Source organism: Malurus melanocephalus, unplaced genomic scaffold, assembly GCF_030028575.1.
Source record: "Malurus melanocephalus ecotype Western Australia unplaced genomic scaffold, MMel_1.1 scaffold_13, whole genome shotgun sequence".
Lineage (NCBI taxonomy): Eukaryota > Metazoa > Chordata > Aves > Passeriformes > Maluridae > Malurus > Malurus melanocephalus.
In genome coordinates, this window is record NW_026623245.1 from 4,245,752 (window position 1) to 4,269,918 (window position 24,167).

The window sequence follows — 24,167 nt, forward strand, 5'->3', positions numbered from 1 at the left end:
CGATTCTCATCCAACGCGTAACAGACTGGGTTAGCATTTCTTGATTTCTCCTCAACTTAAATTAAAAAAAATATGCAGAGTTTGCAACAGGTTTACATTATTTGTTTGACAGGGAAAACTTACAAGTACATCATGTGTGTATAATTCAGTTTTCCAGATGCAGACTGCACATTAATATCAATTTACACACAATTACACCACGAGGCATTTATCACATATCAGCRTCAGAAACAATTCAAATGCAAACTGCATTAACCTTGGCATTTTGCTGTGCTCAMAGCAAAAAACTGGGGACACATCTGCTTGCATTTATTTAAAGTTTGCATTATCTGTGCTAAAAACAGGTATTTATCCTGGAGCCTAAGGCAGCAAATGCTGCATGATAGCTGAACATTTTAATAAACCTTAATGAACTCACAAGGTTTTAATGTTGGGAATTTGTGAACACTTCTGAAGGCAATAATAGGGTTGCACTACTGTTCCTCTCTCCCCCTTCTGTAATGTCTATATTCCCCTAAGAATTAAGTACTTCAAAACTTCCCACCTTGATCTTTGTCTCCTCACTTAGAAGATTATTTGCCACATTCACACAATATTGGTGATTTACTTCACTGGTCATTATTTGGCACTCAGGCTAAAAGTTCCTCTTCCCTCCCCTATTGTGATGTTACCCTTTATGGATCCTCCCAAATGTGCCAGTCACACCCCTAAGCCTCTCTGGGATCACTGAATTCCTGCTGCAACTCAGSCAGCATACCTTGGGAAGCTCCTCARACCTGAGGGTCCAACTGGAACTGGAGTCTCCAGCAGGATCCAKCACTTCCCACTGCTGGCCAGTTGCTGGGCTGGGGTGGAGGTGCCAGTATAAGCACAAGGGAAGCAAAACTAAGCAAAACATGGAATTTAATGCCATTAAAGGTCTTCCCAGCACATCTGACACCAATATACAGAGCTTCCCCCCAAGTAATTGGCTCCTCATTTTAATGAATCTCTCCGGATGAGGTTTCCTCTGGCTGCTTAATGAGGCAGCAGCTGTCTGACCTTTAACCCTGGATCAAAGGAACAGCATCTGACTGAACAGCAAAGAGTTTGCCTGAGCAGCCACACAAACCTCACTGCCAAAGTCGATGTCAAAAAACCCARCAGAGTCAAGGTAGTGTGAACATCCCCTCCCACATCTCCTGCTTCTCCCTTGTTCCTTTGGCAGGAACTACAGATGGAGAATGGTGTCATACCTGGAGCTCAGCTGAACCAGGCTCTGCAAAAGAAACTTTTCACTAGAGTTCAAAAAGGTGAACCACAAATTCCAGATGAAAAAAACCACAGAGGGCTATTAAACACACAGATAACACTTGTGGCTTAGAAAGCACTACAGGGAGAAGCCAGAAAAACTTCAGAGGAAAGCTACAACATGCTTGCCCTTAGGGCTGTTATTTGGTAGAAATGGAGATTGTGCACAGCATTCCAGTCTAGACCTGTGTCCTGCGGCAGGATCAGAGAGACAAWACTGACGGCCTCCTGTCAACACACRAAAAGCTCTGTAGGGGGAGGATGACCCAGCTCGGACCTTCTCCCTTCAGTTAACTGCAGTAAAGATTAACTGCAAAAGTTAACTGCAGCATATAATTCAAGTATTTTAATGTTCAAGCCATTGCACATTTCTCAAGACTGTTGTGCAAAGCTGTTTTATCAAGTACCTTACATAAATAAAACAGTTATTTTGGCTTCTGAATTCCCTAAGAACAATTTCTCCAAATTAAGTCATAAAATACCCATTTTCTAGAGTGGTTTTGGACAGCATCTCACATCAGTCACAGCTGGATGAATTCACTTAGTCCCCTCCAAGTCAATGAGAAGAACCAACAGAAAAAATGGGTGGGCTTTTTACCCTAGCAGCCATCTGGCAACTCCACGGTGGGATACAAAAGCAATGGGTGCTGTAGGGATGAGAACAGTTCCTTGGYCTTTCAGCACAGGCAGTGAGAAGGTGAGTGGAATAGGCCCCTGGATGTCTATTTTGGGAAGTCAGCTGGRAAGTCTGCAGACTGCTGGGATGGCAGGAGAGCGGAGCATGAGGACCAGTTCTCCTGGGAGGAGCTGGATGATTCTGAGTACAATGAAACCGATCCAGGGCAGATTTACAAAAATCTCAGTGTTGCTTTTGTCTCCCCAATCTCGGTATCAAAGGCATAACAAGTTCCCTTATCAAGGGCGATCTTTTCATTTCCTGATATGGTAGTGACACTTGGAATGGCCGCTGTCCTTCTGCACCCTCTGCAAGCACATGAAGCAGTGGAACAGCCTGTGCCAGGACAATCTGGGGTGCTCAGGTTCAGCTCCCAGTCTCCCCTGGAATCCAGATTAACAGATGCAAAAGTCTGAAGTAYCAGCAAGCTCCATGAAATTCTAATGAGGCATAAAAATGATCTTTCCATATGAAATGGAAATTTAAATGAAAATGTTAGGGTAACTAAATCCCCATTTGCTCCCTGTATGTTTAAATATGGAGCATTCCTTTCTCCTCAGGATAGATGAAGTGAAGGTAAAGCAGAGGGTTTTTTTAAGTGTTTTTCTAATGGGGAGGAATGAAGATGCTTAGTTAAAAATAAGCAATCACCACAGTGCTCACTGAAGTGAAACACAACTTACTCCCCAGTAGGGAAGGGAATGACAGCACACACTACTGGGCAGCTGCATTCCCAGAGCTGAGTTTCCACTGGTCCAGTTCCAGACAGAAAAACCAAGCTTTTCTACCACTTTAGTTTAGCCACCAGAGKATCTTCGATATTTCCTCTACAAAACTAGAGCTTGGATTTGTCTAATTGCTTAAACAAAGCAATTTTCAAAACCTGATCAGATTTTGCCTGTAGTTTTCCGTGGGCTGCTTGCATGGAGAAAATGTTGTATTCACACATCACAAAAGAGAACAAGCAGCAGCTGATGAAACAGCAAATAAAATGCTCACAAGGCTTCCTTTGATACCACTCCAACTTCCACTTTGCATCAGGAAATGAACACAATATAAAAGAAAACCAAAGTGAGTGGCTAATAGCCCAGGCCCTGCAGCTGCTCTGTTGACAGGGAGAGGCAGCTCAGGTAACTCACCTGARGAGAACAAATCCAGGCACCAGATCCAGGAGCTGTTCAGACCATCCAAGGAGGTCCCAGGGACGGTTCCTGGCCGTCACTTCTCCCCCTGGTCCCTACAGGCTATTCCTGCAACTGGGTACAACCTGAGGATGGGTCATTTAGGTCTGTATACTTCTCCTTGCTGACCTCCAAATCCCAGAGGGAGTTAGCACAGCTTTGGCAGAGTCAGGGGATTTCTCAGGGAGGGGAAAGAACTACCTGACACAGAGATGAAACCCTTAAGGGTTCAGTTATCTCGTTCTGCCCAGCAGCATCTGAGCCCCAGCTGCATTTTGTGCCTGTGAGAGCCCTGGGTTCCTGCAGAGCCYTCCAAAAGGAAGCRATTCACTGAYGTTCAGGTTTGTCTTGAAGAGTTTMAGGAATCATCACAAGTCACAACCTCTATGATTAATTGGAAGATCAGCATTACAAAGRAAAAAAATCTTTTGTTAACAAMACARATGAGCCAACTCCRTGCCGAGGAAATGAAAATGACTCCGAGTAGGTCATAAATACAAAATTTATGTGGCATTTCAGTAAAAATATGCATAAGTATAAATTTGCAACACTTTCATGTAACAGACAACCCTGTGTAACATTTCCAGGAAGAAAACCCACATAACATGTGCCACTCCCACAGGGCCAATAGATACTGAGCGCTCCAAGACAGACATACAAGTTTCACACAGATCCCAAGGACAGGAGATTTGGAATGCTGGATGGATTTCCAACTTCTTCACACGGAACCTGCCGGATTTTTTTAATAACTTGCTGTTAAGCATTCCCATTCCAGTGGYATGCAGCCCAATTGATATTTAAATTGCTTCTCAACAATCTTAAATTAATTTTGACACACAGCTCTAGTTCACAAGCCTTAAGGCCCTGTCCTTTATCAAAACATTTTGAACAGTGCCAGCAGCAGCTTCTCCAAGGCCCTTTTGTCTATACTGAAGTTGCAAGAACAAGTTGAATTTCTTTGTGATTAATCCTAACAGAACAGAGATAACAAAACACCCAGATTGCACAAAAGGTCGATCCTGACTTTTTGGAAACACACCAAGTTTAATACTATTGTAATAGTCTAATTAGCACTACTCACACGATTCAATTAAAATGTGTTTTAGTGGAAAAATCCCTGATCCTAAAAGGTACATTAACATGACACTTCTACTGCACAGCTAATAGTTTTTCTGTTAAACACACATTTAGCCTTTACAGTGTTTGCTGCTTGCTGTTTTCCAGATAAACATTAGTCAAAACTGACTATGTCCAGTACCACAATAATTTTCCTACAAATGTAAAATTAAATTGGAGAGATCAGTGGTTGCACAGTATCACCTTTCCCACGCAAAGCCTTACTCACAGTTTAGTGACCTTTGTAATAAAATACACCAATAGGTGTCAAATATGGCCAGACCCAGTCAGTATCAACATTCCCTATTTATTCACGAAAACACAGGAATAACAATGTATATCCTATGTTCAAGAACCSTTAGAAGCCTGACTAAGCTCATTTCCAGATTCACAAGACAGATCTAAACTGCTGTCACTTGCTGCCTGCTCATAAATATTCTTACATTTCAGTCTATTATGAAGGAAAACACTTCCTATCTTCAGTTTAAATAATCCAGACCCAACTGTTACATGCAACAACAGAGGAAATGTAAGCAGAGATTTCTGACACACCACACAAAGAGGCTTMTGATCTCTCCCACAGCATCTCACAACTCACGTGGCTTGCAGGACAAAGTGGGTTTGTTTGCTTGTGAAATCCAAAGACACTGAAGGGAAACCCAATTCTTGTGAGAACACCTTTTCATCTTTTACATGTACAGTTCTTCCCTTCAGACTGCTGTGGCCACAGAGTTATCTTAGTTTTGCAGATAAAACTTCAGCTTTTAAAAAGCTGCTGTGTACCTCAACTACTGCCAAGTTCTGCTGCCTGCCAGCTTTACAATTGTTCAGTTACATGGGACAACACCCAAACAACACAAACTGTTCTCAAAATAGTGCAATGTATAGATATCATGTCTATATTCACCTATGTGAGAGCACATTTATAGCTGTCCACTATATGGAACCCAAGCTCCAGACTGGGAGCATTCCCTAAAAAATTTCATATTCAGGATATGCCGTATAATCTTCTCCTTTGAGAAGCTCTAACAGAAAAATGCAATGTTTCTACCATACAGTTCCAAACATAGTATGCAACAGGACATAGATGGGACAGTTGAGCTTTCTTAGCAAGTATGGTCTTTATGAGCATTAAAAAAAACCAACACAACAGCTTTCAATGCAAATTGGCTCTATTAATCTAGTCTCAAAGGAAACCAGCATTTTGCACTTGCAACTTGTCTCTTCGAATGAGAGAGAATCTCATCTCTGACTACTCTTCATTCTTGAAGAACAAGATGAAATTCATGCATGTTAGCAGATTTATGCAATATATATATTTATATATTTTAAAATAGTATCAAGAATAGGACACATCTTACGCTCATGGTCACACATCAACAAAGCAGAACATACAAAATCTCACTGAAGATAATTCTTACCAAAAAAGACTAACCCAAAGGAGTGATACACTGATATGTTTCATGACCCAAGTCTACCCACACCTAATGCTGTCTACCTGGTGAGCCATTTTCACTTTACACAGTTCAACACACACACWTTTATTCTGATATAAGTAGCAAAACCAAAAGCTTCTTCCCATTACCCACCTGTGCCCTTCTCTTTCCCCAATGTGATGACTCCAAAAGCTAAAAAGTGATCAAAGTGAAAACCCTAAGTGCCTCTTCAGATAACATTACTAAAGCAGCTTGAGTTCTGCCAGAARCATTCCAAGTTGGAAATGGCAGAACTGCACTGCATATGACAAGCTTGTACTGGCAAGAAATATACAACTTACTGACTACAAAGTAGATATTTCCTGCTACAATCTCCAGATGGGAACGAATTTAAAAAAAAAAGAAAAAGTAGTCATGCTTTGGCAAAAATTCCTCCTGACCAAAATAATTTCCTTGAAACCTTTTAAAAGTTCCAATGCATTTTAAACTTTTAACTACCACTCTCTTTCTGTCTGAGGTTTTCAATTATTCCAACTCCTTGGGTCACACAACTCAGCTGACAAGCTCAAACTGCACAGCCTCCGGATCACCAAAAACTGACACATCCAGGGGTGAGCTGCAGGATCAAAACACAAATGAAAATKGAAGAGAAAGGTGCTTCTGTTGAAAGTGATAAAAACAAACCCATGGTACAAAACATTTTTGATAGAAGACCAGTAAGGTGCCTCCTTTCACTAGTCTCTGTGCTTCTGTGGCATTTGGGAACAATCAACATTCAGACAGAWAAGTCACAGTCCTGCCAAGCTATTGTGGAGTTAGAAGTCCTGATCTTTCCCAGGTCAGTCCTTAGAGGGACACAATGACCATTTCATAGCTGGTGAACTGAGGCTGACACCCTCTTTCTTTCTGAGAGGACATGGAACAGATAAGACACTGATTTTGATTGTCAYGGCTAAAGTCACACAACATACAGCAGATGTGCTTATCAAAGAAAGTAAGCAAGTACTAAGCTTAAAAAAAGAGGAGCCTGCTGGCAGAGCAGAGGTTTTGCGTAAACACCAACGACATATCAAGTGTAAGCTCCAGCTTCAGACCCTGAAGGGGTCTGACACATCTTTGGTCCAAGTGTACAAAATACACCACTGGGAAAACTATAATTCCTTCTCAGCCCCCTGACTTTTCCGCTGTCTCACTGTGCTTTCAGTCTCTGATTCAGCTAAAGGTTGTTCACTTAAGTCTTCCATTTCTTCTTCCCCTGATTCTTTTCCAAGTGCGAAATCCTCCTCCGACTCATCAGCACTTGAATTTGCTGCATCTTCTCCCTCTGAGACATCTTTCACATCTGCAGCCTCTTCTGCATCATCCACGGAAAGCTCTGCAGCCTCCTCCGGCTCTTCCAACGCCGCGTTCTCCACATTATCCTTGGTAATTGCTTCTTCTAAACAAAGCAGACACTGGAGTTAGACTGAATCTCACAACAATGGCTTTCATATTCTGATATACTGATGAATATTATTATTGATTAGGATTATTATTCCAACTAGGATTGGAAATAGATGATCCTTAAGGTCTCTTCCAACCCAAACCATTCTGTGATTCTGTGACTGAAAACTTTTCCTGATTTTTCAGTTATTTCATTAAATCTTCAGTAGAYTTCTCCTCCACTTTCATTTCTCTTYCTTGCATTATCAGGCACAGATAGGCTTTCATTTTGTTCCAAACCAAAGACAAACCAATTTTACTTGRCTCCTGGATTATTGGTTCACATCTAAGATCTGAACAGTGTACTGCCCTCCCTCCTATAAATTAACACTTTAAACTAGAGCATCTCACCCACTTCAGAGTTCTTACCAGGTGTTTCAGCTCTGTATTTTGACTTGGCAGGGCAGAGGCAGTCTGAAATCAAAACCAGGATCTGTGGAAAGGGAAAAAAGGCGTTTATTCACAATAATAAGAAAAGGTGGGGGRAAAAGCATTTAATAGCAATTGCACRACTCCCTGCACTCATKCTTTTTAGACAGACACACACAATAAAATTCAGAAAATTGTATTATCTTGCTCAGAGATAAGAGCTAAATAAAAACACTAAAAAAGTGCTTTCTCAGTGTGTACTAACCAGCATTCCCTGCTTTCTACTACCCATTTTCTGCCTCCTACTTTCCTAAATTTATTCAGTACTGACACTGCTTGCATCTGAAGAAAAGCTCAGAACACAGTTGASGATCTTTACTTTTTGAAAATGTATGAAAAAATCTTGATCAAGATTTTCTGTATTTTGGAATGTTATTCCATTCCTACCCCTGATTCCCCAACAGACATGTGTGTTCCACCTTTTATGCTTGTTACTTAACCAGCACAGTGCAGAACACAGACAATCAAAATGCAAGAAGACATTTGTGCCTCACTGTCACTTGCTAAGAATAGTGCAACGAGAAAGAGAGCTGACATCATGTGAAAGAAATATATCTCAAACATTGAAAAGTTTTTTTTGAAAGAGCTGAGAGATTAACTTCACATTTTTTCAGCTTTTTCAGTTTGGGGTTTTTTTTAAGTGAAGGAGTAGGAAGGAGAGTTTCATTTAAAATATGACATTCACTTGCTCCTAGTTACACTAYCTTGATTTGCACTAATTTGGTGAAAATCTACCATCTAGAAAAATGCAGATGTTGAAATTGGATAATCAAAGACATTTCTTGTATGTAACAATTCTGTACACACATCAAGTGTAAAAACGTAGTTTGCCTAAAATCAAAGTTCAATTGCATTGAAATCACCTCCCAGTACTACTGAGAAATACACTCATAAAATTTTTCTTTATTTCACTAATATTTGGGCTGAAGGGCAGAGATCCAAGTTCCAGAAATAACCCTCACACTTCCTACCAGGACTWAGCCAGGTTAAAGCAGTTACCAGCAGAACTGTTTAAACTGTCCTTGCAGATGCAGAATGTATTTGAAGAACAGGCAACTAATCTSAAAGAACTTAAGCCCCCAAAACTTCAACAATTTCAAAAAATACTTTCATCCTTTGATTTTGAGTTACAGAGTGGCAGCACCCTTATATTGCTGACTCCCACAAAAACAATCCCACTCTGGCTAATGAAAGTCTCTCCACAAAGCCTGTGCTCGTAGAAAGTTGGAGTCTTGACCAACTTTGACCACACACATTCAACCCTTAAGCAGCAAACTCTTAGATACAAAACAGCCGATAGAAAAATCATTTGTTCAGTGGATGGACTAAGCAAATCAATATTGAAGCGTGGATTTATAAGGTGATCTGATTTGTATTGAGGGTCTTGTCCAAATGCTTGTTAACCAGTGATAGGCCTGGGGCATCAACCACCTCTCTGSGCAGCCTCCTGCGTGTCTGACCACCCTCTGCTTCCTGATGCTCAGTCTAAATCGCCCTGGCACAGCTTTGAAACATTCTCACACATTCTGGRTATGAGGGAAGAGATACTAGTATTTAACAACATACTATTAAAGAAAGGTATTTATATTTTATGAGTAAAGTCAGGGKTTTTTTTCCACAAGTTAATGCAAAGCAAGAGTTCTAGTTAACTGAGAAAAAAAAAAGTAAGGCTTTCTTACCAAACCCAGGAACAGGCCAATCAGTAAGGTAGCTAAGATGAAAACGGCATAGGACATCCAAACATGAAGTCCAAGAGTGCCAGTGAGGTAGTTATGAATTTGCTGGAAATGAGAGGAAGATGCTTAATAACTTCATACCTAAAACAACTTAGGGTGTCTACTGCCAACACTGTTACATAAATTGCTCACTGATTAAGACCTTTCATTTAACAGTATWAATACTGAAGTCTTCCCCTTTTGACTCCACTAAATCTTGGGGTTTTTTACCAACTTGTTCACATTAAAAGGCTTTTTTTAGCAGAGGATGCACAATTCCTTCTTCCTAAGACACTCAGCATTACAGATGCCATACACAACCTTACTGCAGATGGATGTTTGAGGAGCCTGAGAGCTTGCTACAAAGTATCACAACATCCTTCATCCTTATGTGGCAACTGTTCATTAACTAAATTAAGCTATTTAGCTCTTACTTAAGCTTTTTAGCWCTTAGAAGGAGCCACACACTCTAACCATACATTGAATAAATTATTTCACTTCTAAATTTAAACATTAGAATCCAAATACAATATTAAGATTTCTCTCAAACTTTAGTCTGCTCCTCAAATGTAAAAATTCAGCTGAATCAAGCAGCCCATCGAGTCAGAAGAGCTGGTAGGAAGTCAATTAAGACATAAAATCTCTTTCAAAACAAACCACAATCAACATTTACAGGAGTTTAAATACGGAAATTCCAGAGTCCTATTTCTTAAATGTCAGAACATCTTCTGATATTTATTAAAGCATAAGCAAGGACAGCAGAGCAGGAAGAGTGAGCAAATGTACAGCTGAAATATTCATCAAAGTGGAAAGCAAATTAGAGGCTTATTCCCAGAACAGTTAATCTTTCAGGAAGGAAACTATGGAGAAACAGCACCACTACACAGCAACCATGGGAGTGAAACACCAGAAGGCTACAAAAAGTAAATATTATCCAGTGAAAGAATCGAAGACAGACATAACTCAKAGCTCTGTGTGATTCTGTGTTTGTCTAATGTTTAGTAAAAGAGATACAAACTGTTCAAACTTTCAACWACTTTCTTTTCTGAAGCACATTACAATCGTAAAGTATTTTGCTGCAATCAAATACAGTCTCTCAATCTCAGTGACACTTGAAGAGGATGTTTCCTTACGAATATCAGACAGGTCTGAAAATTCTCAGTATTTGGATGCCACAGAAAAACTTGAATAGCTCCCAAATGAAAGCATCTTGAAATTTTTTCAAGTAAAATATGCTTTAGTATTTTAAATCACACTTAGGTGGAGCTAAGCATTTCTCCTTTACTTCTCATAATCACTCTATTATCCAAATTCACCATGTTCCTATGCAAACAGCATTGTCAGTTTGAACCCCAGATGCAGAAATTACTACTAAAAAAAACCCCTTGCCCTCTTTTCTGCTGTGCAATACATGATGAAAACAAACAGAAGAGGAGCATCATTTACAATTCTGAAAATGAACATGAAGACGATCTTTAGGAATAGTATGAAGTGAGAGAACATGGTAGATATTTAATATATTCTGTTGTTTACAACCATTTGCAGCAGCTCTCAAAATGCTTCTTTATACCCTTAAAGAACCTTTTCTTGCAACGAGAATTTTCATAATTGATAACAATCTTTACAATAAACTGCCATTTGTGGCACAGTAGCTTAGCACTACAAACTTATAGTGAAAAGGTATCGTACACCAATGTGGAATAAATGAAAGGCAAAATAAACTCTCATAAAAGGATAATGAAAATATTCAGTTACAGTTTAACTTTTAAGCATATGATTATTCTAAGCTTAAAAAGGGAGTATGGGAAACACTACACAGTTACTTACCCTGATCCATCCAGAGAAGTGAAACAGCCCTGCCATGCCATGCATCCTTGAAAAGAAGGAAATGAAAGGACAGGTTAACAGCAGCCCTGTAGCTCCTCTCCCCATTCCYAAATATCCTACAGCTCTTCCTCTTTCTCACACGAAAAATAAGGACCCTCTATGGAACTTTGATGTGAACTTACAAATAATAGCTTCAGCCATAATGAAACGCAGACCACTCACATCTTTGGCTCATYCTTTTCTCATATAAGCTTTCTACAYTATTTCAAWGCAAATCTGCCTCTCTCAAAACAAATTCTTATATAGTCTGTAAGTACTATACTGTTTGCTTTTCCAAAGGGGGACAAAATACTCTCYTGTAAAGAAACAAGAAGTCCTTAAAGCTAAAGGCTGCCCAGAAGTCATGAAGCAAAACCTACATAAACACACAYTTTATTCCAGGAATCAGCAGATATTGGAAGTGCCACTTTACATAATGCTCAGTGGCTATATTTTTTCTCTTAATCTCTTTTCAAAGATGACATAAACAAGCCTTARCAGGCACAAACAAAAGCAAGTGCAGAAAATAAACTGCCTTTAAAGGTGAGAAACTGGGAAGCAGACTGTCAATACCAATTGCTTCTGCAAAGCCTGTAAGCCTAGGGAATAAAGGCCTTTTGTCTTGAAACTGTCAACACAATTGACAGTGAATGAATAATGAGCTACAAAATATAGTTCTTGTTAATAAAAACAAAGTGTTACATTATAGAAGATGGAGACTTCCATCCTGCTACAGGCTCCACAGCTTCCCATTTCCTCTCTAAGATGTAACCTTGAAGATCTTCCAATGTCCGCGAGCCGCGGTATCTGCGGAACACTCCATCATTGGCACTACAAAACAGAAACACCCATCAACACAGACATCCCCAAACTCAAAGATAAAAAACCCAACCAAAACCCCCACATACATTATAGGTTTCACTGGCTCAGAGTTGAATGTTTTGGAACTGTAATCAATGATGGAAAAATCTCAGTTTTTAAACAGCATGAGCTTTTGCCATTTATAAAGCCGCTATTTTTCTTAAATATTCACTGGCACTACAGCAAACACACAAAGCACATGAGGTCAACAACTAAACGATTTCTAAATACAACTCAGAATTAAAAGTGCTCATATTTATGTATTTGTTTAAATATATGCACRACTCATAATATTCTGTCTTAATGAGGGTTTGATATTTTAAGCATAATATCACTGTATTGAAGAAGAGATACAACAAACATCTTCTCTGATCCATTTTCACAAGTATCAGTAACAGGGAAACYTAGTAAAGTCAGACTAAAGAAAAGCCTCAGATAAGCATTTTATCATGCAATCAAAGCTCCATAATCTGAGCTGAAATCAAAAGTCAGTATTCCTTCCTTTTCCCCTACATTTCAGAGTTACAAATTAAATCAAGTGACAAGTAGGAGTCAACAGCTGCAGTTTCCAGTATGACACACTTACTGGTAAATTGTAGGAAGTGTTGTGACAAAGAAACGACCACTCAAGCCTAGAAAGGGAAGAAAACAACACCAACAGTTCAATAACACTGAAATTTCTCAGCATTCTGACTTATTTATAAATACCTGCAGATCTTTATTTTAGACTAGGGAGCAGCAGGCTGCACAGCTTTCACCACTGTTTTGTAAATACAGGTTAACAGTTTGTCTTCAGATACGCTACCAACAGTAACTGATAGCAAATATTGGTAACAAATTAAGGAAAAATGTTCAGCTTGAAGAATGTTTACTGAGAGGTAATTTTCCTCCAATGGGTTTGTCTCCTCAGTATTTGCACCCAGCTGAAGTTTTGGACCAGCCCAGCATTAGATGCAYTCAGAGTCCATTAGAAAGGGCTGAACTCCTAAAACCAGCAATTGCAATTCATATAAAGTACCAGAGTAAAGAGCACAGTTATTTAATGTTGCCCTTTATAAAATTCTGTGAAAATCTTTTGGGAAATGAAGGCCTTATTCAGAACAATAAAGCAAACAGCTCTAGGCACCAGGATTAGACATGGAGAAGTAGAGTAGCAAGAGAGTTTCTGCCTTTAGAGACAAAAATGAGCCAYATTGAAATAAGCCAGGTATCTTTTAAAAGTTTCAGTGGTAATACTTTCCCTAGTTTGAATTCCTCTATGGAATAGGCAAAAAAGGATTGTGGCTGCTTTTGTTGTTTGGGATTTTGTTTGAAGACATTTAAACCAAATCATCTTCAAAGTTCCAGAAAAGAAGGCTTCTTTACTTCAACTTTTCAGCTCTCTGCCTTTATTGCTAAGAGAGGCAGGGTGATGAAAAACTCTCTGAAACAGCAAAAAGCAGTGCCAGCAAACAAACCCACAAGTGTAACAGCAGAATTAATAAAGCAGACAGTACAGCTGCACAAGGAAAATTAGGTGGGGAGTCACAAAGAACATAATTAGCTTAAGAACAGAGAAAGTCATGGAAACACTGAAAGACTCTGAAGTTCCTATAAATGCCAGTCAGGCTCTTACCTGTGGCCTATTTTAGGGTGAACATCTCAGAAGCAACACTGAAATCTGAAAGTTATAAAATGCATCTAAGCATGCCCAACACTTTAGGTGGAGGTTTGTTGGTTATCTAAGGTACCTTCTCAGACTGGTAAAATTTAAGAACACATTAAATTGTTTTGGAGTCTATTTAACACAAACTTGAATTAGCTACAGTTAAGCATCTCTCTCTGTTTCCAAGCCAAAAAATGATACACTTCCATTATGATATCAACAGCTAATCAAGAAAAAAAAAAAGCTTATTTGTACATACACACCCCTGAAAATGTACAGAGAACACAGATGTAATCTAAAACTCCAGCTGATGTCATCCAACAGCTACTCAAAGAAGACACAGAAGTCTTGTTTTAAATTCACAGGCAAATGTTGTGATTGGAACCTCAAAAAAGGCACCACAAACATGCAGAACTTAAGGATGCAGAATCATCTTCACTATTTGCTAGTTCCACACTGAATGTTTCAATGGAGATGAGGCAAGAGGAAGTACTTTAAGGGTGGGACATCAAGTGACTGAAATCTGCTCTAAAGCCATTAAAGCTCTGATGCATTTATTCTTCAGGCATCTCCTGCAATTAGGCACCATGAATGSCCACTTTCTCCTGCTGCTTTGAGAAGTGCACTTTTATGTAACTCTGCACTCATCTCCTAGTTTTCCCCTAATTTAACACATTTTGACTACTTTCAATTCAATGAAGGGGTTACATAACTACGACTAATTAAAGTACCATTGTGCAAGCAAGAAAGGAGACAGAGCACTTAAACACAACAACTGAAAAGCTGATGCAAAACCCACAGTAAAAATACCTCAGTAACTTAGRAAAGCTCCATAGAAACTCATGTATCTTCCAAATTACATCAGCATCAAAGGTCAAATACGTAATAAATGTTTGTTTTCTAGTTTGAGCATTCCTGAGTTTTAGAAGTGCCTGCAGCTTCCGGTGCTGAACTGGATATTGTGGATTTATTACAGGTGCTTCAGTACATATTCATCATTTTGGCCAGTCCCTTGACTCGAAGAAATTTCCATGCTTAGGGGTCAGGACTCTCAGCAACATTAGAAATTCAAGTGCTAAATTTACATCTACCTAAAAAATGTAATATTCAAACTCATCTGTTTATTACACTATGCAATGATTAGTATATACAGCTTTTTGATATGCAGAGTTTTTGTATACTTGTGAACTTTTAATAAAACATAAAGCTACACAAGGTCTAGAACAGTTGGCATTTCTTGTCAATGGAGATTGCTGATTCTGAGACAAGAGTTTTGATAAAGTAAATCTGTTCAGCATGTTTTCAACTAATAAAATGAACAAATTTTTCACATGCTTTATAAAGGAAAAAAAAGAAAAATCAGTAAAGTTTAGCTATTTTTTTTCCTAACATCTYATTTTTGTCTTTTGATACTGCTGATAAGATCCTTTATTCCCTCAAAGCCAAAATGAGCACAGAGCATTCCCAGGAAACACAAAGATTTATACAATATTAATGCTGCTTGTACAAAGATACATTCAAAACTTTGAAGGGAGTCACCAAAGACTGCACTCATTGCTTCTKTGAATAATTAGGAAACTGGTTTTATAAACACATTTGCATACATGCATCACCAACAGGAAACAACAATAACATCTGTAATATAAAGCACTACCACAACTAAACCAGTCAATAAAGCACCACCATGGTGGAAACAGTTAACAACCTTAATTAAAACAGGCTCACTCTACCACACCCTGAAATTCTCCTGACAGGCTACAGAGCTGGAATCTTCTGCAGACAGGCTGGAGGAGAGAGGAATGAGACAGGCAACAGCTTTCAGTCAAGAAGATTAAAATAGAGAATAAGCCTCTTTTAATTCAGTATTAAGCCAGATCACGCCCCCCAATTCTTTAATCCTTCAAATTGAGTTTATAAACGTTAGTTCAAAGACATGAAGTGTAAAGAGAAACAAACATTATTTTGACATTAAAGCCTAAATAAGTAATAAGTGGTACTTATATTGAAAAATTCCTGTTATTAAAACAGTCTGTTTCATACTATACCTGGTTCTTGAGTGACATCCACTTTTCCAACAGTGATCCCAAGCCGTTCGCTCTCCTTTGCAAAGCTTTCCCAGGTTGCCTCAATCTGCTGACAAGCTGGACACCAAGGAGCATAACTAAAGGGGGAAGACAGGGWAAATATTTTAATACTCTTACACTTAAAGTCATCCAAATTGATTTATTGTGTAGAGAAAACACACACACATCAATCACAAAGGAAAAAAAACTACAGTTTTTCTTAATCTCTTCAATGAGACAATCAAGCAGTTTTTTTATCAATTCCTCCCCATGTTATTAAAACAAAACAAATCTCCACAGATTTGCCAAATTCATATCCAAACTCCTCACCACTCGTGATTTATTCTATTTACATAGGAAATAAGATCCATTTCCACGGCAGCCACCTGAATTATTGAAGCCAGGCTGTCCTCTGAAGCAGTATCCTTCATCACAACATTTTGTATTGATTTCCCACACTTCAGAACTTCCCAAAATTACATTTGCCTTGGCCCACTACTCCATACATCACAACACAACCTTTGTGATAGCAGTTATTAGAGACTTTAAAAGAGCACATATCAGATTCCTACTGCTCATACTTATTGTCTTGTTTTGTTTTGGTTTTTTTTTCACAGGATTCATTTCAGAAAAACAGGAGCACATGTTTCAAGAKCTGGATTTTCTACACTCTCAATTGGAACAATTAAACCCATTTTGCAGCTACTGGTAATACCTTGTCACTTGGCAGTTAAAAGGACACAATTTAAAAATACCTGTTGTATTAAACTGTACTAGAAATTCATAATTCTAACTAYGAAAGCCCATATATCTTGTCTTTTTACATCAACACCATTCTGCGTGAAAGCATCTGAAAAAAAGGACATAAATCTTATCCTGCCAAAAGACAGACTCTCAGTATCTTTGAAAAAGATGCTGGAAATAAGTCTCACACGCAGCACTGCTGTCCATTGTGYTGCTGGCCCACAGAGAGCTTTTAATAACAGTCTGACAGACACTACTTTACAAACAGGGTTATTTTATTATAGTGGCTTAACTGATAAATAAGAAGCTGCAAACTTCAGATAATGATGCTGACGTTGATCTAAATCAAAGACAGAAGTTTGACTGTTTTCTAAATCCAGCTTCTCTAAATTCACACAATGTCAAATTCACACAATGAGATTTTCAAAATTGATTCTTAAACCTGTTTAATCTGATCTTGAAATAGAAATTTCAATCTTTTTAAAATTAATATTTACATTTGACATGCATGAGCCTTTCTCCTGAAAGAAATTAAGTGGAATATTCAATACACATGACTAACATTCATATGATTAAAAGTATTTCCTTGAGTTCAAAGCAGCATTAAAATCTCCCCATGTCACAGTTTGGCAGTGACAGGACACAACAGTGAACTTCACAAAAAGCTATACTTGGTGGCTTTCTAATTTTTAGTATCATTACTGGACATGGGATAGCAATAGTTTCCATACAATGCCAGAAGATCCAGCCACTCAAGCTGAACATTGGCACAGACAATCAGGATTAAAATATTTGCTTTACATTCCTGAAATTACACATCCAATTCTTGCCAGCCAGGAACCACCCTGTGCCCAMATGTTCAAGAGAAAACTTGCAATAGTCATCAGATTTCTGCAAGAGTTATCRCTGCTGTTTACCTCAACACCCTCACTTTCCTGAAGCTTTCATGTCTGCATTTGTTGKGCAGCATTTGAAGCACTAAGGAATTCATGACTGCCTCCTGGAAATAACAAAAACAAATACATTACCAAAGCTTTATTTGTCTCTTTCTCAGTCTTAAAATACTGAAAGTGTAGGGGAAGGTCAGTTACTGAAGAGTAAAATACTTGACACTTAAGTCATTTTTATCAAAAGTTTCAAAAAACTTTCTGTACGCTGAAGAACTAAGGCTTAAGGAAGTACTTTATTTCAACGTGGTCTTCTAACGAATCCTTTAGAACTGTGACTGATTTCCATAGAAGTTGTGGTACATCTACCATTCTTATACTCCCCGAAAAAATATAATCTGGAGGAGGAGGAAAGCAGACCCTCTTGTCTGCTGTGGAACCAGTCTTTGTCACTTTTCAAGTTCCCAGGATGCAAGAACAGGTCACTGGCAAAAGCAGAGTTAAGAAATTTCTTCTGCCATACTCCAGACAGGCCAGGAAATAATTAGCATTTTGTCAACACCACCAAATTTAGGGCTGTTACTCCTATTTCTTCTCCCTGTGCACAAGGAGGTAGCTCTATTAACTTGTGGGGCACAGGGTGCAGTGCAAACAAATGTGCCAAGCATATAGGTCTTTCCAAGTTAAAAATCAAATCACTAGAATTTAAATCAAGACTTGGGCACCTGGTTAAGGAAAGAAAGTTTTTAGTAGCCTGTTACATATTAAAAGGCAATTTGCTGGTTTTCATCACTCAACAATCAGACTGAAAACACCACATAGCTAAAAACGACACATTGCCAAACTATTCAAGCAGGTATTGCACATTCCTCAATACACACCTCACTTGTGAGGTTTCAAGACCTCTTACATAGCACAAAGTTTTACAGCTGACATGCTCTCACACAGGGTCAGCCCTCCATAAATAAGGCAGCCAACATATATCACTGCAACGATAATTGACCTCAGKAGACTGAAATCACTATGTCCAAGTATCCAGGTGTTCTCTCCTATTCCTACTCCATTACAATACCGAAAGTTTTTTGCAAAGGGTCTAACAAAAGCAATCAAAAAGCAAAGTTTGAAGCTCTTAGACACAGACCTTGCTTTTGACTTCTGTTTATCTCTGATCTAAAGCATAACAGAGCAAGCTTTGGCTCTCCAATACCAGCAGCTTCACTGAGGCAAAAAAAAAAAAAAAAAAAAACAACAAACCCACTCAAGTTAAAACCAGTTTGAGCAAAGGTGCCATTCTGCCATATCACCCCGGGGAGATCAGTAAACAGAATGACTTTGCCAGGATGCACTGATACAGAGTTTCCAGCTCCAAGCCATTTATCTCCCTGCTTGAACCTGCCTGGCTACTGAATTCACCTATTCACTCCTTTTCAASTACATTTAACTGACCCTTTTTATCTGCCTTTCACTACCATTATCAACAATATCTGTGAACAGATGTAACCTTGAGTACCATTCCACACTTTGCTCTAATAGCAATTTCACCAAGTTGCTAGAATCTAGGAAAATGGGAAAACAGCTTAAGGATATAGGCATGAAAGGATTTGTTGAAGAGAAAACAGCAAAACTTGCTTAAAACAAGCTGCTTGCAGAGTTCRTATTGGGAATACCATTAAAATCAGAGTGAAAATGTTGAGACAGTATCCAAMAAAATGGTAAAAGTATCAGAATGAAATTCTTATTTCTATTCTTTTAAGTAGTTTTGCCTTATTGCTACAGATTTCACAAGCATGAAAAATGAAAAAAGACAGTTTCTAAATACAGATAGGTCTTGAGGCAGGATAGGCAGYTTTGTAATGCCAACAAAAGAAAAGCTCCGGCTCAACTGTGTGCTTTTAACGACTTTTCAGGTGCACAGGTGGCAGCCAAAGATACAGAAGTTGGTCCCTGTCATTTACCCAGATCTGTATCACAACACCTGCCCTGGAAGCTGAAAAGAAGCTTCCTGAAGAGTGCCAAACCACTCCAAATCAGACAAGCATCTTTTTTAAAGAAGGAGAAATTATTTTTAAAATAGAAAGCAAACCAATCCATGAAAAATTATGTGAATTATTCAGCAGATTAAGTTCCATTATTCTCCATGTTTTTATGTCCCCTTCAGCAACTTTTTTGTTTTGTTTCTGCTACAAAGTGTATTTCGGCATCACATTTTTGCAGGTTTTGTTCAGCCAATGCACAGCACTCAGCTGTGTGTTCAGTTATCAAAAAGAAGTTCCATCACTTCCTCTGGACTCAGCCAGCAGAGCTGCAGAGGCTGCAAAACCAAACCAGAGTTTTGGCAACTTGATTTCCATTCCCCCACTTTTTTGGTTTTTATTGGGTTTTGGGTTGTTGTGGTTTTTTTATGAATAGGACAAAGAAAAGCCTGGATACTAACAAGAAGTAAGAGTCTAGACACTCTTAAGTGACAAAAAAAAATGCTCAATCTTATTGAACTCTTTACCTAATTTACAGTAATTTTTAAATAGTTTAGCAAACCCTTTGGGATTTTACTTAMACACAGTATTTCAGGCCAACTGATTAAAAATATGAAACCATCTAAATACCACAACATTCAGCTTAATTTTAAAAWCACTCCCTTTGAAGCTACAGACAAAGGAACTGGAGGGAGGGCTGAACCCTTGTAACCATCTGGCCAACGAGATAGCATGAGATAGCAGGTCAATGTTTAATGATAATGACAATGAAAAATAAAAAGTATGAGCCTATTCCATRTGTATAATAAGCTAGCCTTGGAAATATGACTGGTCTCCTGATTTTCACCTGGCTAGAATTAAAATGGACTATGAAGACATTCTTTTTCAGGTACACACAGCAGTAGGTCTGTGCTGAAACAAATGGGAACCAAAACATTTAACAACCTATGCGGGAACAAGCACATAAAGTAACATAAAGTACTGCAGATGCACCAAGAACATAAAYAGTTTCTTTTGTAACCAGAGGCATGAAGACAAGTTCATTGATGGGTTGAATTTTCTTGTTTGCTTGTTTTAATTTACTTCAAAAAGAAGAGGATGTTAAATTAAGATAAATCAAACCTGGAACAAGTTTTGTTTACAAATGCAAAATGCACTTTTAAGTAAGCAGAAATTAGTTTTCTGTGTTCTGAAAAGACACAATATTAAAGACAAAACGAAAACTCCTCACATTAATGAATCATTATCTCACAGCTACAGACTAGAGATGCGGAAGTAGGAAAAACTTCTTAACACAGCTCATTCCAGCAGCACACTGACAGCACTCCAGTCCRGACCTGTATGCTGCGATAGTAACAAGAACCAAAAAATGTTGCAATGTCTGACAGAACATTCTTCAAAACATTTTTATCAATAAAATGCAGCCATGCTTCCAAGGCCTGCAATTTTTCCACCTGTGAATAACCAAATATTCAGAAAAAGCCAACCAAGTGCACATACATCAGCTAGAAGGTATGAAGGAAGAAGAAACCTATTTCTGCTACAGATACCACACATTAAGTAATTTCAAATTTAAGCTTCTCTATTCGTGTACCTGGGAACAACAAAAAATTGCAATTACACAGTGATTTTCCACTTTCACAAATAGAAAAATWGACATTAAATAGCAGCTGTACATGTTCCTACCAGGGAAGGAGGCTTCAAAAGAGCATGTGATGAAAATAAATATTTTTCTCATGAAGAYGCTATAGTAACATTTGCATTTATAAAAGTACTGCTTTTATTAATGGAAAACAAAGGTCTTATAAACAATTAGGAGGTTCTTCAAACAAATCAGGTTTTAATGAAYGTTACTGCAGTCCTGCCAATCAGCATGGAAGGAATCCATGGACTGACATGCAGAACTCCTGTCTAGATCACCAGCTCTACACCAGATAAAAATCAGTAGAAGCCAAAATCCATCAGCATGGAAATTGCTGCAAGAACCAGATTTGTCTGCATTTGCTGTTCTCCTCATTGAAGCCACTTGGGCTGAAAATTCTCACACAGAGTTTCGGCCACAAGCCCAATCAGGGATATTTAGGCAAGAGGGATGCAGCTGCTGCCAATGCAAAAGCTCACTGGCTGTAAGATGCTCCCAACCCCTGCCCCAGCTTCACTCCCAAAATAAAACTGAATTTTCCCCTTTACTGCTCTTACATATATTTGGGGATGAGGGCCAGAAGCAGAGATGGGGGAAAACCCCGACTGGAAAGCGGATGGAAGAAAAAACCTGGACCAGATTGCACCCGGAAAACATRAATCAATCCTAAAGCTCAAACTCTCGCTAGTTCCACACCAGCAGCATTGAGTTTCCATCCTCATTAAAGACAAAGGTTCTGCCTCAGGAGAAAAGCAGAAAACACCAGTAAGGCACCACAGGGAATAGCATGGAGACCCAAGAATCTTTCCCACTTCAAACACTGCATAAAATTAATTAGAGACTAATTTAAGAAATGCAGCAACACTACCATGCTCAGCTAACACTAAAGCAAACGTTTCCACCATCGCCATTGCCAGCTCCCTCTCACTCCAAACCAGACAGAAATTTGTCTAGCAAAGGATTTGAACTGTTTGCTATCCCAGCCACTTCTGATTTCAGTCAAATCCTAGCTTTTTTCTTCCTCAGAGTCATGCACCACTAATTATTTAAATATTTTCTCTTAGAAATAAAAACCTTGAGTCACCATAAATGATCTTCCTCCTTAAAACTCATCAACCTTTGTATGTATCAGTAACTTCCATACAATTGTTTCCACACTGGACTAAGATGTCCCAAGTGAGAAAAYTTCAATTTACAATATAACCACAGAGTGGGAGAAAACCAATTTATCTTTTCCCCCACCTTTTAGATCATGATAAATTAAGACAAACCCAAAACCATTCCAAATCCTTAACCAAAACAACTGGCACCCTGGATCACCATCAGCTATTTCAAGATTGTTCCCACCTATTCATTGGTTAACACCAAGGTCCAGTAGGATGCTGAACACTAAAGCCCTAAGATCAGTGATAGTCCATCCTGCTAAGAAGAGAYAGGAGACAAATTCAAGGGCAAACCAAAACTTTCAGTAGCTAGCTAAGTATTTAGGAAGGAGCACGAGTTCAGATATTCAAACTGTTTCAAACTCAAGCACTTGCACAGAGTAGCACACGTCACAATAAAATCCTATTTCATAGCTGCACAGCCCACAGGTACCACATGACTACACTGCCTACTTGAGCTCCTTTTTATTCACTGCTGTCTTAAAAATACCCCTCAAGCTCTTTTTCCCCTTTCTAAATACAAGCAGGTGAGCAAGGCTCCAACAAAAAAAAAAAGTCACATGCATTTCAAAAACTGTGTCACGTCACAAGCAAAGTGACTACACCACACCACTACAGTCAATCAGCAGTTAATGAAATCTGATGCATCTCCCTTGAACGAGAACGCTGAGCTCAAGTCGGCTTGGAGTGCGGGCAGGCTGCGATATTATGTAATTCTCATTTGGAAGCCTACTCCTGCTAAATATTCCCTACAAAATTCAACCTACTTGGAGCTCATACAGAACCCAGCACCAGCCTCCAATGGGACAGCAGGACAAGGAGAAATGCTGGACACTGTTCCCCAGTGGGGTGCTGTCTGCACTGACCCATTTAACCTTGGACATTTGGATGCGAACCTGAGAGACAATTGCTGCACAGAATCATAGAATGGTTTGGGTTAGAAGGGCACCTTGAAGACCATCCAGTTCCATCCCATGCCATGCCATTCCACTAGACCAGATTGCTCCAAGCCCCATCCAACCCGGCCTTGAACACTTCCAGGGATAGGGCAAGCCACAGCTTCCCTGGGAAAYGTGTGCCAGGCCTAACCATCCCCACAGTAAATCATTTTTCCCCAATATCCAGTTTAACCCAACTGTCAATTTGAAGGCACTCCCCTTTGTTCTGTCATGACATGCTCTTGTAAATAGTCTTGCCCCATCTTCCCTGTAAATTCCCTTTAGGGAAGGAAAGGACGCTATTAGGTCACCCAAAGCCTTCTCTTTTTCAGGCTGAACAACCCCCATTCTCTCAGCCTTTCCTGATAAGAGTGGTGCTCCATCTTTATGATCAACTTGGTTGCCTGTTCTAGGCTTTCTCCATCATGTCCCTGTCTTTCATTCCACGTCCTTTATTTCCCTCCATCTGGCTATCTGGAGTGACCCGTGTAACCTTGGGCCCTGTGTGCCCCACACAGGACGGGAACCTGCGGGCAGCTCCTTCTGTCCGGACATCCCAACCGAGGGCAGCGTGTGCCCGCCGCCTGAGGGCGGGCAGAGGGGACCGCGGGCACCGCCCGCCGCCTCCCTCACGCTGTCCCCGGGCAGCCACCACCGGGGACACCCTGCACGGCCCCTCTGCAGGGCGGGAAGGCCGGCCCGGCCCCSTTCTCCCCACAGCGGGGCTGGAGTCACGGGCCATGCCCGCCCCTCTCAGGGTACCCCTCACAGGGAACCCCCCTCGCCCCCCAGGCCACGCTGCCTCCGAGGCGGGCGGGAAAGCGGCCGCTACTCACAACTCCAACATCCACTGGCCCTGCAACACCAGGCTCCAGTTGGAGCCGCACAGCACTCGCACGCTGCTCCGCGGCTCGCCGAGGCTGTAGAGGGAGGAAGAAAAGCAGGCGGCGGGACCCAGGAGCGCTCCGAGGAGCAGAGAGCGGAGGAGCTGCCGCCCCTGGCGCCAGCCGCCCGGCGCCATGTTCAGCCCGCCCGCCCTCAGGAAGTCGGGGCGCGAGCG

General features: G+C 39.8%; 1 protein-coding gene across 1 annotated transcript; it reads right to left on the reverse strand.

Annotated features, from left to right (window-relative positions):
• Positions 1–3,631: 3,631 nt before the first annotated feature.
• Positions 3,632–24,167, reverse strand: TMX4 (thioredoxin related transmembrane protein 4). The gene is made up of 8 exons (XM_057382791.1): positions 23,944–24,167; positions 15,743–15,858; positions 12,639–12,684; positions 11,894–12,022; positions 11,153–11,198; positions 9,290–9,391; positions 7,551–7,614; positions 3,632–7,137 (listed from the first exon to the last, which is right to left on the reverse strand). Exons 1-8 carry the CDS (start codon positions 24,126–24,128, stop codon positions 6,851–6,853), a joined length of 975 nt encoding a protein of 324 aa, XP_057238774.1. The 5' UTR covers positions 24,129–24,167; the 3' UTR covers positions 3,632–6,850.